We start from the raw sequence: 16,451 nt of genomic DNA on the forward strand, positions 1-16,451 counted from the left end.
GTGGATACCATAACCTTACGTTCACACTAGCGAGCGTCGGGATAAATCAAATTAGCGAGACTTTCTTTGCTAGTCTGCGCACGAAGATAAGCATGCCGCATGCGAATCCAAATTTAAAGGAAGGTGATGTACAGTATTTTAATCATATCATAGGCATTTTGATTATAGTTTCTCAAAAGCGCTAGACAGGCCACGCCCACAAGTGACAGAGTGCAAGCTTGTTAATGTGAACGTTAATAACTTGCATGTTTGTTTGTTTGTTTGTTTTTAAGCCCAATTTGGATATATTTTGGATGAGTGGCTTTACTTTCTCCCATACTGAACCATCTCTCTCACACTGCAGGCACCAGAGCCACGTTCACCATTAATTTTGTGTGTGATCAGAGTGCCACTAACGGCTCCCTGAAGCTCATTCGTGAGGAGATGAGCACATCCACACACGTGCAGCATGACGTTCTTTTCGAGTTCTCTACAGCTCTGGCTTGTGAGCCTGCACCGGTAGATTGCCGTGTCACTGGTAAGCTAACTTTCTTTCTTTCTTACTTTCTTTCTTTTATTTATTTATTTTTAAATAAAATTCATTAGTGGATGACATTAGTATAGTGGAATGCAAAGGTTTGCACCCTTTAGGACCAAAAAAAAAGAAAAAAAAAAGTTTAAGTCCAAGACGTTTAACAGATGTTTCTTTCATGATCACATCTAATAGAAATAGTAAAGTTGTTTATGTTCGAATGTTAATAGTGAAATTTAAAATTTTTTTTTTAAATAATAAGTTTTTGCGCTTAACGTTCTGAACGCTATGTAAATATGCATGCCTACACTTTGCTTTTAAAATATGCTTCTGGGTTTTTCAGAACATTTCGATTGTCGTCGTGTTGCAGAATAACACCGTTTTATTTCTGAATTATTTTTATTTGCAAATAAGTGTGGATAAATAAACAATATAACTCGTAATACACATTTGTTTTAATTCAAAAATTAAGGTTTTTTTTTTTACTTGTATAGATAGATAGATAGATAGATAGATAGATCATTAATAATAGATGATTGTAGTAATTGCCGTCATAGTAACAGTCATAATAGTGGTAGCTGTATTCATAGCAGTGGTCGTAGTAATAGTAACCGTAATAAAAATGGTGGTAGTCATTGTAGCAGAAGTCGTAGTGGTAGGCATTGTATTCATAGTAGCTGTAGTAAACTTCGTAGTGGTAGTCATAGTGATACTTGGGCTCCTAGTCATAGTTAATGTAGTAGCAGTGGTAGTCATAGTAATCATATTAGTAGTCAGAGTGGTAGTTGTACTTGTAATAGTCATAATCATCGTAATGGTAGTCATAGTGAAACTTGTTGTACTCCTATTTGTAGTAATTGTAGCAGTAGTAGTTGTGGTGGTTGACTGGGTGGTATCGTGCAAAACTCAAACTAACAGTGCTACTGTTATCACCCTTAGGTTGATTCTTTTTCAGGAAAGTATTGTGTTCTTATACCACAGCAATTTGCCAATTTTTACAGGTTTTTACCTTGTCTCACCTGGTCAACAGAACGAACTATGTTCATTAGAAGAATATCACTAGCAGTTGTGAGCAAATATAATAATTATGACTGTGTGAACGGTCAGCAGTCAACTGTGGGATTGGTCAGGAGAGTCTGAGCGAGTGGGCAGGATTGGTCAGGAGAGTCTGAGCCAGTGGGCAGGATTGGTCAGGAGAGTCTGAGTGAGTGGGCGGGATTGTTCAGGAGGGTTGAGCATGTAGGAGCGATTGGCCAGTAGTGGTAGTAGTCGTAGTGTTATTCATTGTGCTCATAGTCGCAGTAAATGTAGCAGTAGTAGTTGTAGCAGTCAGAGTGGTAGTCGTAGTGGAGCAGTAATAGGAGTAGTCATAATCATCATAGTTGTAGTCGTAGTAGTCCTGTCTTTCCACTAACCTGCTTTGTGGTACATGCAGACTCTGAGGGAAATGAGTACGACCTGAGTGACCTCAGTCTGGATAATAAGGCCTACATTCCCATAGACACTTCCGACCAGGCCAAATCTCAGAAGTTCTTCATCAGTGTGTGTAAACCTCTGCCATTTGTCCAGGGCTGCCCAGGTAACTCACACTTAGGCTCTAAGTTTAACTGTATTGTTTTTTTCATGCCTTTGTTTCTCTATGTATGTCCTACACATTAATGATGCACTGCAGATTTGCATGGAAATACAAATATGCAGATTAGGATCATTATGGGTTCATACTTGGAGGTGTGCAGTTATAGGAAAATAATCAACGACTGGGTAGTACTATGCAACCAAACTCTGACAGTGTTACCGTGATCACCCTGAGGTTGATTCTTTTTCAGGAAAGTGTTTTCTTCCTCTTATACCATAGCAATTTGGCAATTTTTACAGGTTTTTTAAATTCATTAAAGAATAACACATTGTCTGTATTTATAGTAACGTGTAATGTTGTGGAGTGGCTGTTAAACAAATTTTCCTGTTATCACTTACGTTATAGCAGCTGTACACAGTGGTTTCCTCTCCAATATGGCAAAGCCTCTGAACGTTTAGTTTAGTTGGACTTCTGCCTGTGTGTCCATGTATTAAGAAGGCAAAAACATTTAGTGTTTGATTAAAGCAGTCTATACACTAACAGACTTGTCATTGGCAGCCGGGGTAATCGGAGCATGCGGTCAGTTAAATGGCCGAGGTGTGAACCTGGGCTTTGTGCAGTCCAGCCTGCAGGCCGGCTCAGATGGCTCCATCAGTATCATCTATCAGAACGGGGATAAGTGTGGCTCAGGGGGGCGTTACTCAACACGCGTGATCTTCCAGTGTGACGACAGCCCTGTAAGCACCATCAGTCTTTTTGATCTATCTGCTATTTCACACCTTGTGTCTTTTACATTATTCCATATATGGAAGTTCCTACTACTTACGAACAAAAAGGTACAAAATGGTTTGCTTACATTTTTAAATTGGCAAACAAAAATGAAATTTCTGCTCCTTTGCTATTTGAAGGGCTCACCAATGTTTGATCGTAAGGACGGCTGTGAATATGTCTTCATATGGAGGACCTCCGAGGCTTGCCCGGTGAAGAGAGTACAAGGTACGATTTGAATGCCAAATGATAAAATGTCTTTAAAAATATGTTAACAAACTGCAGATGTGTAGTTTCATTCAGTTCGTCATCACTTGTATAGAGACTGAGCGAGTGGGCGGGATTGGTCAAGGGAGTCTGAGCGAGTCGGTGGGATTGGTCAGGGGAGTCTGAGCGAGTGGGCGGGATTGGTCAGGGGAGTCTGAGTGAGTGGGCGGGATTGGTCATGGGGAGTCTGAGCGAGTCGGCGGGATTGGTCAGGGGAGTCTGAGCGAGTGGGCCGGATTGGTCTGAGCGAGTGGGCGGGATTGGTCAGGGGAAGTTTGAGCGAGTGGGCGGGATTGGTCAGGGGAAGTCTGAGCGAGTGGGCGGGATTGGTCAGGGGAAGTCTGAGCGAGTGGGCGGGATTGGACAGGGGAGTCTGAGCGAGTGGGCGGGATTGGTCAGGTGTGTATGAATTCCTTCTGGAGTGGCTTGGATTGGGATTAACAGTCTGGACCTATGTTGCCGACATCTTTATATGTGGTGGGGAATAATAAAATAGATGGAATAACTAAGTGTTCCTCAATAATAAATTTAGAGGTGAAAATTTGGAGAACAGTACTTTCCAGGAAAAAAAATACAAGGGGGGAAAAAAAGATTTTAGACAGAATTCCTTCATCACCTGTAAAAAAAAAAAAAAAATAAAAAATAAAAAAAAAATCATCTTCTGTTAACCGTGTACTCTGTGTACTATGCCCCAACTTTTTACTACCTTTTATTTGTAAATAAATATATTTTTTTAAAATTTCTTCCATCAGGTGAAAACTGTAAGGTAAAAGACCCCCGGAGTGGGTATGAGTTCGACCTGACTCCACTGTCGGGGCAGGATTATGAGGTGAAGAGCTCGCAGTATGAATATCACTTTGCTGTATGCGGCCCTATTAAGACATCGGTGTGTCCACATGGAACTGAAAACATGGTCTCCTCCTGCCAAGTAGAGGGTACCAATCACAGGATTTCTGGTCCGTACGATTATCTTTTTTGTTTGTTTTTTGTTTTTAAATCGACCTAATCATGCCCCTTTAAGGTGGACAGCGCTATGATTTGTGCTTTTGTTTACCCGTTACAGGACTGGCTAATCAAAACTTGACGTTTGACGATGGCATTATAATGATCAACTACACGCACGGGGAAACCTGCCACAGAATTTATCAGCGATCAACAGCCATTATGTTTTCCTGTGACCATAGCAAGAATCCGGTATGACTTCATCAGTCTGTGTGGTTTTATCAGGCAAATGTTGTAGGTTTTTATTTTCTGAGTGTGTGTTTCTCTGGATGATCACCGTAGGGGAAGCCAGTGTTTATCAGAGAGACAGAAGAATGCACCTACTTGTTTGAATGGCGCACTGCTTTGGCCTGTCCTCCTTTTAAGACCACCATCTGCTCCTACAAGTGAGAGCGACTCGATTCGTACCTCCTGCACACACACCAGTGCTCGCTTCTTAGCTCATGCAGTTAGCAGTTAGCGCTCTCCGGTTCTCCTCTAGTGGTCCAGAGGTTCTTGTGAAAACTCATTAAGCTTTGTGAATACTCCTACCAGGATATTTTACCCCAACACTTTGTTGCCTCTGCCATGCGGTTAAGATTTGTCTGTAGATGGATATACAAACAGGAAAAAGTCTCTGAATCGCATTTTTTTTTTTTTTTTTTCAGTGACGGCAGCGGACACTCGTATGATTTGTCCTCCTTGGCTCTGCACAGCAGTAACTGGGTGGTTGCTGAGAACAAAGACAAGCGCTACTACATCAACGTGTGCAAGTCTCTCGTTCCTCAGAGCGGTGAGTCAAAGCTAGGTATACACTTTCTGTCTTTATGCGTGGTAACGAGTAGACGTTAAGACTATCCAGAGTAACTTTAAACTGGAATCTGTCGCATCGGTCGTTAAAGACTTGCACATGCGTACTTCTCGAATGGTGAAGAACCACCAGCATGTGATTTCTGTACGATCAGAAAGAAGAACATCACGATCATTTTTGCTGGACTGTCCTGTTCTTAACAGCACTAGACAACGCTTCTGTTCAGAAAATACTTATCTGGAAGTCCTCCGAAATATCTCAGCAGGGAATTCCTTTTAAAAGCAGGATAAATTGAAGGCTCTTTTATATAGTTTTTTTTTAGTTGTGGAAAAGTGTTCAGATTTTTATTCTTGTAATATCGTAAGATTTTACCGAATGCTTTACTGTTGTACCTACCTTGATCTTGCCATGAAAATAGCCGTTGATGCTGGCGCGGCCTAAAAAGAACAGTGAATAAATAAATAAAAATAATGTCAAAGCAGAGTCACTGAACCATAAACCGGTTTAATTTGAACTCATTGTTGCCCCAAACCAACAGTCACACTCCTTATAATCAGAGAACAGGAAGTATTTCTGCGATTGTTTTTCAGTTGGGCCGCAAAATAGTTTGAGATTATAAAATTTTTTGAGTTATTGAACTTTTCTGCATAACCAATCAGCTACAAGCTATGCTGTTAGCTCCACCCCCCCGGAAACAACTTGTTTCTGTTGATGCCAGTTTTGAGCAGATACCGTAAACATCCTACACATTTAGTCCTGGAATCTCCCAGTTTACATTTTCTGGCTCTAAGGGTTCTGGTACTTTGTGCAATAGAAGACTTCTAAAGATTTATAGCTGTTTTGATCCTTTGTGTGTGTGTGTGTCAGGTTCATGGGGCTGCCCAAGCAGTGCTGCAGCGTGTCAGAAGACCGGTGATACGTATGTGAGTCTGGGAGAAGCTCAGTCTGAGCCACAGTGGGACAGAGACACACTGCTGCTGAGGTACACAGACGGAACAACCTGCCCGGATGGAGACAGCAAACGGTCCACCGTCATACGCTTTCAGTGCGATCACAACAAAGTGGTGAGGCGCGGAGACTCTGTGTGGTGTATGCCAAGGACTGGCCGTGTTAAGAGATAAACCTGTTATTAGATAAATATTGAAATGGGAATTGTGTGTGATGTGCTTTTTAACTTGGGGTGTGTGTGTGTGTGTGGCTGGCTACAGAACTCAAAGCCCACTCTGATCACTGCACTAGAGGACTGTGTGTACAACTTTGTGTGGTTTACCGCAGCAGCGTGTCCCCTTAACAGCACAGAACACGGAGACTGCAAGGTCAATGATCCACGCACAGGTGAGTCCTACGGCGAGATCACCTCCATCCTACAATCGTGGTATTCAGACGTTCTCTTGAACGTTAACGCAAATCACCTGGGTCATAACCTGGCTACGTTCCCTGCCATGAAACCACATGTACACAGTGTAAAGCAATAAAAGTAAGCCTCTGGCCTGTTCATTAGGGATCTGAATCGTCCACGTGCCTTCCCTCCACAGGGTATCTCTTTGACCTCAACTCACTCACTCAGGAAGGTGGATATACGTTGTACCACAGCGTAAACGTCAGGACGATGTATCGCCTCAATGTCTGTGGCCCATTAAAAAACACAGGCTGCAGTTCAGAAGCAGGTGATGCCCCAAAATCAATTGTCTGTTTTAGCAAAACTATTCAATTGGTTTCCTACTCAGCACTGATTCGGTCCTTGTCTGTCCTGTCGTGCAGGAGTGTGTATCAAAGACACGAAAACAGCTGTGAATGGAGGAATGTCCAGCAGGAAGCTGGTCTATAAGGACCAGGTGGTGGAGCTGACGTACGAGGGCGGAGACGTCTGCGAGGCCAATCCGTCGCTGAAACACAAGAGCATCATCAGCTTCATCTGCAAGTCTGAGGGAGGCGGCACCAGCAAGCCCGTCCTGGTCGACTCGGACAAGGACACATGCACTCACTTTTTTTCCTGGCATACACCGCTGGTCTGCGAACAAAAGGTACTACAGTAGTAATTAAACTGTATTGGATATAAACCAATTTTTTTATTATTTTTTTTTTTTTAACAATATCGTACATGCCTTCATGTCCGTTTGATGTAATTACTGTTAACTGTTCAACACAGTTGATGTAAAATCCACATGCCGACCTCAAGGCCTGCTCGGTTCACCATAACGCCAGGAACACAAAGGGCTGTTTGCACAAACACTATTGCGTTATAACCAAAACGGCACTTCTGCTTCCGGCTGGTGTAAAACTCAGACGCTTACTACTTCTGATTTGAAAATAAAATAAAACAAAAGTATAAAATAAATATAAAAATCCGCTTCAAGAAGTTCAGAACATATCTCGTGCCACACCTTTACAATAAAAACTATATATAAAGACGCACATCGTTTTTGACCACTACTGTAGAAATGAGAGAGAAATTGCCGAGCCGCGGAGCTCCCTGAACTCCCGTTCTCTCTCTAAAGCTGTACAGTTTATTGGGGCTGATCGCTCACTAGTCTGGGATTTACGAGGACAATGGCAGCCACCCGGTTCCTTTTTAGACGTCACGGACGGCGACTCATCCGAGGATCGTCGGAGAGCAAGCGCAGAGCGTTCTAGTAACGAAACATGACTTTTTAGTTTAAAGCTTGATCTGGTTAGAAAGGAGACCTAATGCCGGTTAAGATTATGGAATTCCCCCGGAGTCGCTCTTTAACCCTTTCGGCCCCGAATATAATTATTGTTCAGAGTAAAAATTAATGTTTCATTGTATAAAAACCGTCTCTCTGTCCTATCTTTTCGCTAGTCATATGAAGTCGTATAAAGCTTGACTCTTATTGGTCGCCTGGTACTTCTTAACAACCGATCAGTGTAGTGTCTGGCTTCGTTCACCAGATCGTCTATACCCGCTGTCGAAGAGGTCATGACGCACAGGTTTTTAATATTAGGAGAAGACTCGCCAATGTGTACCTTCTGCCAGAATCTATTATCCTTGAGGCACGTTTTATTAGAGTGTACTGGTCTTAAACCCGTGAGAAAGCTTTATATAATATATAATATATATATATATATATACAGTCAACACCCTGAAAAAAGTCAAACCGAATGCAATTTCAGAGTTTTTAGGAAAAATTTATTTTAAAAAACCTTACGTAGAGATCCTTAAACGTTTCTCGCCATGGGAATGCCCATAGTAGCTGGCTAACCAGCTTCCTATCTAAACAGCTCCTCCTTCCATTGCGTATAACCCACGGTCCATTTCGCATGTAGGTACTGAGTACAGAATGCAGACGTCAGCACCTTCTTTGACCTTTGAGAGATGTTGTAAGTAACGTAGAAGTGCCAGTTGTACATTAGCCGGAGTTCTTAAAGCGTAACGGATCATACATATGAACGTCATTTACAGTCAGTGACGCAACTCGCTTTACATATGACAACTCGGGACACTTCAGGCATTATCTGTAATCAGTAACGTCTCAAGACTACTGCTGCAGTCACCTGTAACCAATCAGAGTTAACCGGAGCACCAGCAGGGCCTCGTGGTCAGCTGTAGAATTATTGGCACCCTTGGGATAAAGTAAAATTGAATAAGAAATGTCATTTTACTCTAAGAACATTACATTAGTTAATAATAAACATTTTTTTTTTTATTAATATTTGATGTTTATTATTATCTATTATATTAAGATTTAGCTCACTCGGATGTTACGCACGTCTAGTTTGTTAATCAATCAGCGCTAACATCGTGTTGTCTGTGTTTTAGGTGAGGTGCTCTGTTTGGAACAAAACCAGCCTGATAGACCTGAGTCCTCTGATCCACCTCAGCGGGTACTACACCGCCACGGACGAGGACACTGGCGAGGACACGGACACGTCGCGTGTCTTCTACATTAACATCTGCCAGCCTCTCAATCCCATTCCAGGGGTCAAGTGTCCTCCTGGAGCGGCAGTGTGCATGGACCCGCCTAATGGAGACCCCGTCGTGAGTTTCTGATCGGGTCATACGGTTAACCTGAGGGTCTTGGGGCAAAAATGCTTGCTTTTGAGGTTTCCGGTGCATCCGAGTTGCTTTGAGCGGCTCGTGCGTGTAAATATTCTTATTATTCTTATTATTTTCTTTGCCCGAACAGGACATCGGACATGCCACTTCCCCTCCGAAGTATAACTCTGCCACTGATGCGGTAATAAGCGCTCTCTTTTCCTTTTTTTTCCACCCTATAACAATATTGTTTTCTTTACCGGTTTCCCTCCTCTTTTGCGCCTTTTATATTTAATTTTCTGACGTCACCAGGTGGAGATCGATTTTAGCAGTACGACACCGTGTGCAGCCGATCCCTCCGTCACCTACACCTCCAGAATCATCTTCACTTGCCAGAAAGGCACAGACCTGGTTAGTACTCTAGTACTTGACGTCGATAAGACTTTGAATTGTCTCGTACCTGGATATCCCTCGAGCTTTCTTTTGTGAACACAGGGATCTCCGGAGATGATGCGTCAGCAGGACTGCATGTACGTGTTCGAGTGGCCGACGCCTCTGGTGTGTCCGGAGACGATCAGCACGCAGGGCTGCAAGCTCAAAGTCTCCCAGCTGCAGTACACCTTTGACCTCTCGCGTCTGTCGGGAGATGTTCAGGTGGCTAGTCTGTGTTCACGTTCGTGTCGACGTTTATTCTTACGGAAGATGCTTTTATTTTTAATTTACATTTGCTAGTCTTTGTATTAGCGTGAGTCGCAGATTAGCAAAGCAGTCTAACTGTTCTAGCTATGTACGCTAACCAGAGGCAGCAACGATCTCTGCTGCTTTGTTCCCCCCGAGATTTGTTTTTCTTCATTATTTTCTTTAATAAGAGCTCGTAAATAACAGGATTAGATGCAACCATGGTTACGAGTTATTCTTCCATGTACGGTAAATCAGGAACTAATCGCCGGTAGGAGCTAAAGTTGTTTTGAGGAACTTTTTTTCCTTCTCTTATTTTTAATTGTATAAATATGCACCGAATTAAGTTCCTGATCATTCCTGAACCTCCGTCATGTTTCTGTGCCATTTATTACTACACTGGGTGTAATATAATGCCGTAATTATTACTGTATGAATATGTGCCATGCTAAATGTATTACAGTGAGAAAGGAAAAGCTCATCATGTGTGTGTTTTGAGGAATAGGTTTTTCTTTTATTATGCATTTTATCTCGTCCCTGAGCTCGTTGTGTTGTGTTGCGTTGTGTTGTGTAGGTTCCTTTTTCCTCCGGGACATATAAGCTGAATGTGTGTGGGTCCGTGACGGACAAGGCGTGCAAAAAGAGTCCGGTGTGTTTGGTCTCCGGGACTTCGGCGTCCTCGTTTGGCCTCAGCCAGACCATGAGTCTGAACTACAGCCGAGAGGAGCAAGCCGTCATCATGCAGTACGGAGGCGGAGACCCCTGTCCTTCAGGTCAGCCTCGTCTTACACGACGCTTTACCCCTACGTGTGAGAGAGGATCAAAAGTTTAGACACTCATACTTTTATTTTTATTTTATTTATATTTAAAACTCTGGAGTAAAACAAATGGAACTATGGGAATTATGTCGTGATAAAAAAAAATCCAAAATAATTTAATATTTTACCATCTTCAAAGTCGACGCCCTTTTTGTCTAGAATTTTCCAGAAATGTATTCTCGGCGTTTTCTCGAGCGATTTCTTGAGGAATTTCCCCGAGATGATTTTTAAACAGTATTAAAGGAGTTCACACCGACGCCGGACTCTTATCTCCTGCTTTTCGGAATATTTCTCTCCGAGTCGTCCGTTTAAATGAAGATTTTTTTTTTTTTTTGTAAATAAAACGTTAGTTTTCTAATGAAAGAAACGAATACGTCGGTACGATTTTATATTTTTGTCTACGACTCCGATTTCACACGTTTAATCGCACACCTTCAGATCAAAAGCTTTTTAACATCACGAGAAACCTTTCAGTCGAGTGTCCACAAACTTTTGACCGGTAGTGTGTATACAGACTTGTCAACAATCTCAGGAGTACGCCGGACTATGATTTGAGCTTGTGTAACCCAGTGACTAAAGCTACACACCGTTAGAGTCATGTTTGGGATTTCCTTTACCAAAAAAAAGAGTCTTATCAAGTAGATTAATAGAGATCTCACGTTCTCGTTGCAGTGACTGTAGAAGGAGCTGTGTGCAAGTTTCCCTTCAATTTCCTCAACAAGTCTTATTCTGAGTGCACAGAAGACGGCAGGTCTGATGGCAGGAAGTGGTGCTCCACCACAGCTAACTATGACAAAGACAAACAGTGGGGCTTCTGTTCTAATGGTAAGAGGTGGTGCTCTTACTTATTAGCGTTTTCATTTAAAAAAATTTCCATTAACATCCCCCCCCCCTTCTGAGTATGTCCACCCTCGAGACCGATCACTACTGTTAATATCAAATATTCAAATTACCACTAAATAACTAGATTTATTTAGTGGTAAAAAACCGACAACATATTTTACACTATATATAGTACAATATAAAGTACAGATACGACAACATGCGTAAGAAAGGGGTTCATGCATGAGCAGTTAAACAAAATGAAATCACAAATTGGGGCGGAGTTACAGGTACAGCCAAACAGCTTTCAACCTGTAAAGAGAGCAGCATAATAAAGTACATGTTTTATTATTATCATCATCATTAACTTAGACTTTTTTTTTTGTTTGATCTAAGCCTTTGTGTTCATAGAATACTGCAGTAATCGTTTGTTTACTTTTAAAAATAAATAAATAAACATTTCATCTTTCAGCGACCGCTAAGAGGCAGTCGACAATCTTGTTCACGTGTGACCGCTCGGCGAATCACGGCAAACCCCAGGTGCTCAGCGAGACTCAGGCTTGTTCCAGCACCTTCCAGTGGCGCACTAACGTCGTCTGTCCCCCGAAAAAGATGGAGTGCAAATTGGTGAGCCACCACCAAACCTACGACCTGCGCACTCTCTCGTCTCTCACCGAGCCGTGGAAGTTCAGCAGCGCCGACAAGAGCGACGCGTAAGAAAATGCTTTTGTACACCTGCGTGGAACGGCTTATAGCACGTTATGTCGCATGTATCATGTCATTATATTAACTAATACATTTCTTAATGTGTTGATTCCATCAAAAAAAAAAAAAAAAAGGATTAGACAATAGAAAAAGTCACAGAAGCAGCTGCACTTCTTAGAGTTTATGAATATGCAGATTGGGAACATCTACAACCCTGTACATACCCCACACCTTTATACTTCAGTAAGACAGTTCTGCATTGCCTGCATTTGCATATTGAAGCATGATTGGCTCTCATACTTTATGATGTAATAACTCTTGCCTGTGCAGTGTTCATTACTCTTCTCCTGTTTCTTGTAACAGTTTAATAATAATAATAATAATAATAATAATAATAATAATAATGTTTAATTTATACGGCACATGTCTCAAACTCAAGGACGCTTCCACAGACTGAACGCTTAAATCAATTTCCCTCAAATAAATTGAATCATTAATTATAATACTATAAAGGATCGCTTTAAAACGTCATTGCAATTTCTGCTAATGTAGTTTTAAGGACCGTGCGTATACCCAGCATCAACGTTTCTGTCGTTGTCTTTGGATGTGAAGCACCAGTGCAGGTTAAAAAATAAATAAATAAAACCTGCCGCTCTTGTTTTTGTTTGATGTTTTTTATTATTATTATTTGAAGAAGTCTTGTGCCTCGTGGATGCAGACCTGCATCTAAATGCATTTCCCTGTGAGTTTGGCTTAATCAATAATAAAACTTGGACACAAATGTCTAAGCTTGTTTTTTGGACACATTATTCTGCAGTTACTACATGAACCTGTGCCAGGAAATCCACGGAGGTCTGACTGATTGTCCAGAGGGAGCCGCTGTGTGTCGCCGGCGCTCCAGCGGAAAGACGGAGACCCTGGGACGAGTATTTACTCAGAGCATGGGCTTAACCGGTCAGTGGGCTTTACAGTACACTCGGATACAGACACGTTAGTTTTTTTTTTGTTTTTTTTTTTGTTTTTTTAGGGGGTAAAAAAAAACAAAACTAACCATGTGCTCTCATTCTCCAGATGGAAAGATACAGGTGAATTACACCATGGGGGACGCCGTGTGTGGGAATTCAAAGCCAGCCAAGACCGTCGTTCAGCTGTCTTGCGGCAGCACCGTGGGTCGTCCGAAACTGCTGAAGTGAGTCCGGTTATGTGGACACGAGTAAACGAATTCTCCAAAAACCTGATCTCTATTCGCTGCATCTGTAGTGTAGTGTGATTTACCACGAACAAGAATTTCAGTTAGCTGCACTCGAGCGGTAGCGCTTACGTTTTTGACGCCTCGCTATGAAGATACGAGAGAAAACGTTACACTTCTGCTTTTTTTATATAAAAATTGTGTTTTTATTTATTTTTAAACCAAAATCATTTCCCTCTGATATCGTGTCAACTTTCACGTCGTATCTAGATGAACTTTGACCTGTAAAATCCATGAACCTTGTATAGTAGAAAACAAGAAGGCAGGATTGTGGGTTCTTGGGGAAGTTTTTTTTTTAAAAATGTAAGTAAGTAGCGGATATGGTGAATGTTTACCTTGCTGTTTGCTTACTGTTGCTTGATGCAAATCTCTAACACTGGAGTAAAAAGGAGTTTATTTCTCCTTGACCTTTGCCCTTAGACTTCCATTATAACCGAGATGTAGAGAAACTGGTTCCAGGATTATTGTCCGTGGTAATCAGACATGCGCCGCAGATATCGTGGATTGAGATACTGGTTAAAAACCAGTGGCGTTAATTATGTGCGTGAACAGCCGCAACATGTTGTCTTTGGGTCTTAATGTTGTTTTACTTATACTTACAGTTTGCTTACAGTTAAAGGATGCTTCATTACAAAGTGTTGGAGATTAACATTTTAAACCAGGTAGTACAGTTTTGGCATCTGTCGCATCAACCGAGGTCAAAGTCAGTCGCGGCGTTTATACACGAGCCTCGTCGTCGTCTCTTCACTCCACGTCTCGGCGTGGAAACGATCACTGATTCGTTCACTCGCATTTAAACATTTTAACACTTCGGTTTTTAGGCTCTACTCTGTTTTGGTAATATGATGGCGTGGGAGCGTCACGGATACGCTGACAGCCAGGTTAGACAACTTGATCAGAGCGCGATATTCACTGTGTGAGGAAATCACACTGAGCCTGCAATGCGTTAGACATCTTTAGGCAGACTGACGGTTTTTCCCACCGAGTTTATCATGCTTGCTCCTTAGACCGTACAATCGTCGCAGGCAGTACTCCAAGACACGGCTATAAATTAGCCTGAATAAACACATTTCAGTGGGAAATATTTTTGAATTGTTCCGTGAGGTGTCGTTACAGTATAATCCAATTTTTAATCATTCATCATCTTTTCGCCCACAGCAGCAACCAGCATGTTTTCCCAGACCATCACACACTTCTTCTTTACAAACTGTTCTAGATTTGAGTGTTTTTGTGCTCTTAGACCTTTTGTTCGTGTGTGTATATGTGTGTGTGTGTAGGGAGGATAAGGCAACCTGTGAGTTCTGGGTGGAGTGGGAGACTCGAGCAGCCTGTGTAGTGAAGCAGCAAGGGGAGCAGGTGGAGATGGTGAATGGCACCATCAAAGTTCCAGAGTCGGGAGCCGTGTTCAGCCTGGGAGATCTCTACTACAGGTCCGAATCTGACTTTTAACTGTTCTGCAACCTAAAACGCCAAAAGCGATAGTGAGCGAAAGCAGAATAACCCTAATGCCTTGTGAGTTTTGTCCATTGTGATGGTAATGAGAAATGGCAGTATCCAATATATAATATACAGCTTATACAACACTTTTTTTTTTTTTAAAGATGTATTTATATATAATTGTGGAAATCCTTTAAACGTGTCGTCTCGCATATCTTGTACGTAGAAAACGGGCATGGTGTGAGCGTAGGGTAAAGTAACATACATAACCCTCGCTGTGGCTCTACTAGATTGTTATAAGCTCCTCCTCCTCATGTTTCTTTGACTCCTAGCCTCCACAAAGCCACCGGAGACATCAGACCCAATGGTGACACCTACATCTACCACATCCAGCTATCGGGCATCACGGACAGCTCCTTATCCCAGTGCCTGGGCGCTAATATCTGCCAGGTGAAGGAGGGCGCCACCTACTGCCGGAAGATCGGCTCCTCCAACAAGGCCAAGTACTACATCAAAGGTGAGACGCAGACGTTACAGCACATGAGGATGTGGAGGATTTTCCAGGCTGAAATATTTCATTTTGTTGTTAAAAACTGTATTTGTAGGGGACAGTCTGGACGTCCTGGTGCCTTCGGAGTCTGTGTGTGGTCGTGACAAGTCTAAGACCATGACGTCGGCCATCTTGTTCCATTGCAAGCCAGGGGCCGGAGTGGGCATCCCCGAGTTCCTGCTGGAGACCGATGGGTGTCAGTACTTGTTCGTTTGGCACACCAACAAAGTCTGTGAACTTTTGTAAGTAGCGTTACAGTCTGAGGTCCTTGGTTCAACATGCCCACGAACGTCAGGGGTTTTAGTTAGATTTAGTAAGACAAGGCGGCAGGAGTTGTCTTCTGTATCGCTCTTGATGTGGGTATGTGATGTGGGAGTGTAGCGGCTAAGGATCCCGCACTCTCACCTCCGTAGCCCAGGTTCGATTCTCGGACAGGGAGCCAACCCATCCACTGGGGGTAGCTCTCAGTGCCGGTCCCAAGTAAGGATAAAATAGGAGGGTTGCATCAGGAAGGGCATCCGGCGTAAAACCTGCGCCAAATCAAATATACAGGGCTTTAATCCGCTGTGGCGACCCCTCGTGCTTAAAATAAAAAAAAAATTAAGTGAATGTTTTTCTTTATTTAAGAAATCAATAATAATCAATTTGATCATTTTGCGGCTTATTTTGCACTACAAATGTACTGTAGCTTTCGTGTCCGTATTCCCCGTGTCTGTCCGTATGAATGATAAACTCATGAATATTCAAATTATCCTAATGATATTCAAAAACACTAATATAACCCTCGTATAAAATGATTTGTAGTGTAATTAAGACTCAAATCAATCCTAAGCTGTGTTTTCTGCGGGTTTTTTTTTTTTTTTTTATTCCACAGATTAACATTTGTTCCTCTATTTTATTTATTTATATTTTTTGAAGCACCATGAATCAGCAGGTTAAGGACAACGATGATGATGATGATGGATTATCAGGGCGGAGTCAGGCTGTGGGGGTGGTGCTTAGCCTGCTGCTGGTGGTGCTTACCATCTGTATGCTTGTTCTGCTGCTTTACAAGCAAGAGAGGAGGTACACACACACTCACACACACTGTTTTTCATTATTTATGAATTTCTCTTGCTGATTAAGTTCTGTGTGATTCTGTTTTAGGGGGCTTTTTATACAGAAACTCGTCAGCTGCTGCAAACGCAGAAATCAAGTGTCTTATAAATACTCCAAGGTAGTAATAATACTATTTGTTTGTTTGTTTCATCAATGTATAATTTGAGTCAATAAATCTCAAGGTGA

At 42.1% G+C, this 16,451-nt stretch overlaps 1 protein-coding gene across 2 annotated transcripts in view; it reads left to right on the plus strand.

The window, feature by feature from the left end:
- igf2r (insulin-like growth factor 2 receptor) overlaps nt 1-16,451 on the plus strand; it is a 44,507-nt gene that overhangs the window by 26,137 nt on the left and 1,919 nt on the right. For both annotated transcript variants that reach the window (XM_017456170.3, XM_017456171.3), the window contains exons 22-47: nt 344-517; nt 1,947-2,090; nt 2,646-2,824; nt 2,996-3,083; nt 3,875-4,078; nt 4,186-4,316; nt 4,407-4,510; nt 4,772-4,896; nt 5,782-5,978; nt 6,123-6,249; nt 6,450-6,581; nt 6,676-6,938; nt 8,693-8,911; nt 9,060-9,110; nt 9,221-9,319; nt 9,404-9,562; nt 10,161-10,359; nt 11,077-11,229; nt 11,699-11,939; nt 12,749-12,885; nt 13,003-13,120; nt 14,458-14,610; nt 14,950-15,134; nt 15,223-15,409; nt 16,086-16,232; nt 16,314-16,383. In XM_017456170.3, the coding sequence (XP_017311659.1) occupies nt 344-517; nt 1,947-2,090; nt 2,646-2,824; nt 2,996-3,083; nt 3,875-4,078; nt 4,186-4,316; nt 4,407-4,510; nt 4,772-4,896; nt 5,782-5,978; nt 6,123-6,249; nt 6,450-6,581; nt 6,676-6,938; nt 8,693-8,911; nt 9,060-9,110; nt 9,221-9,319; nt 9,404-9,562; nt 10,161-10,359; nt 11,077-11,229; nt 11,699-11,939; nt 12,749-12,885; nt 13,003-13,120; nt 14,458-14,610; nt 14,950-15,134; nt 15,223-15,409; nt 16,086-16,232; nt 16,314-16,383 (3,986 nt within the window). The remainder of the gene's footprint in view (nt 1-343; nt 518-1,946; nt 2,091-2,645; nt 2,825-2,995; nt 3,084-3,874; nt 4,079-4,185; nt 4,317-4,406; nt 4,511-4,771; nt 4,897-5,781; nt 5,979-6,122; nt 6,250-6,449; nt 6,582-6,675; nt 6,939-8,692; nt 8,912-9,059; nt 9,111-9,220; nt 9,320-9,403; nt 9,563-10,160; nt 10,360-11,076; nt 11,230-11,698; nt 11,940-12,748; nt 12,886-13,002; nt 13,121-14,457; nt 14,611-14,949; nt 15,135-15,222; nt 15,410-16,085; nt 16,233-16,313; nt 16,384-16,451) is intronic.

The sequence above is a fragment of the Ictalurus punctatus genome, chromosome 25 (assembly GCF_001660625.3).
Source record: "Ictalurus punctatus breed USDA103 chromosome 25, Coco_2.0, whole genome shotgun sequence".
In the NCBI taxonomy this organism is placed as follows: Eukaryota; Metazoa; Chordata; class Actinopteri; order Siluriformes; family Ictaluridae; genus Ictalurus; species Ictalurus punctatus.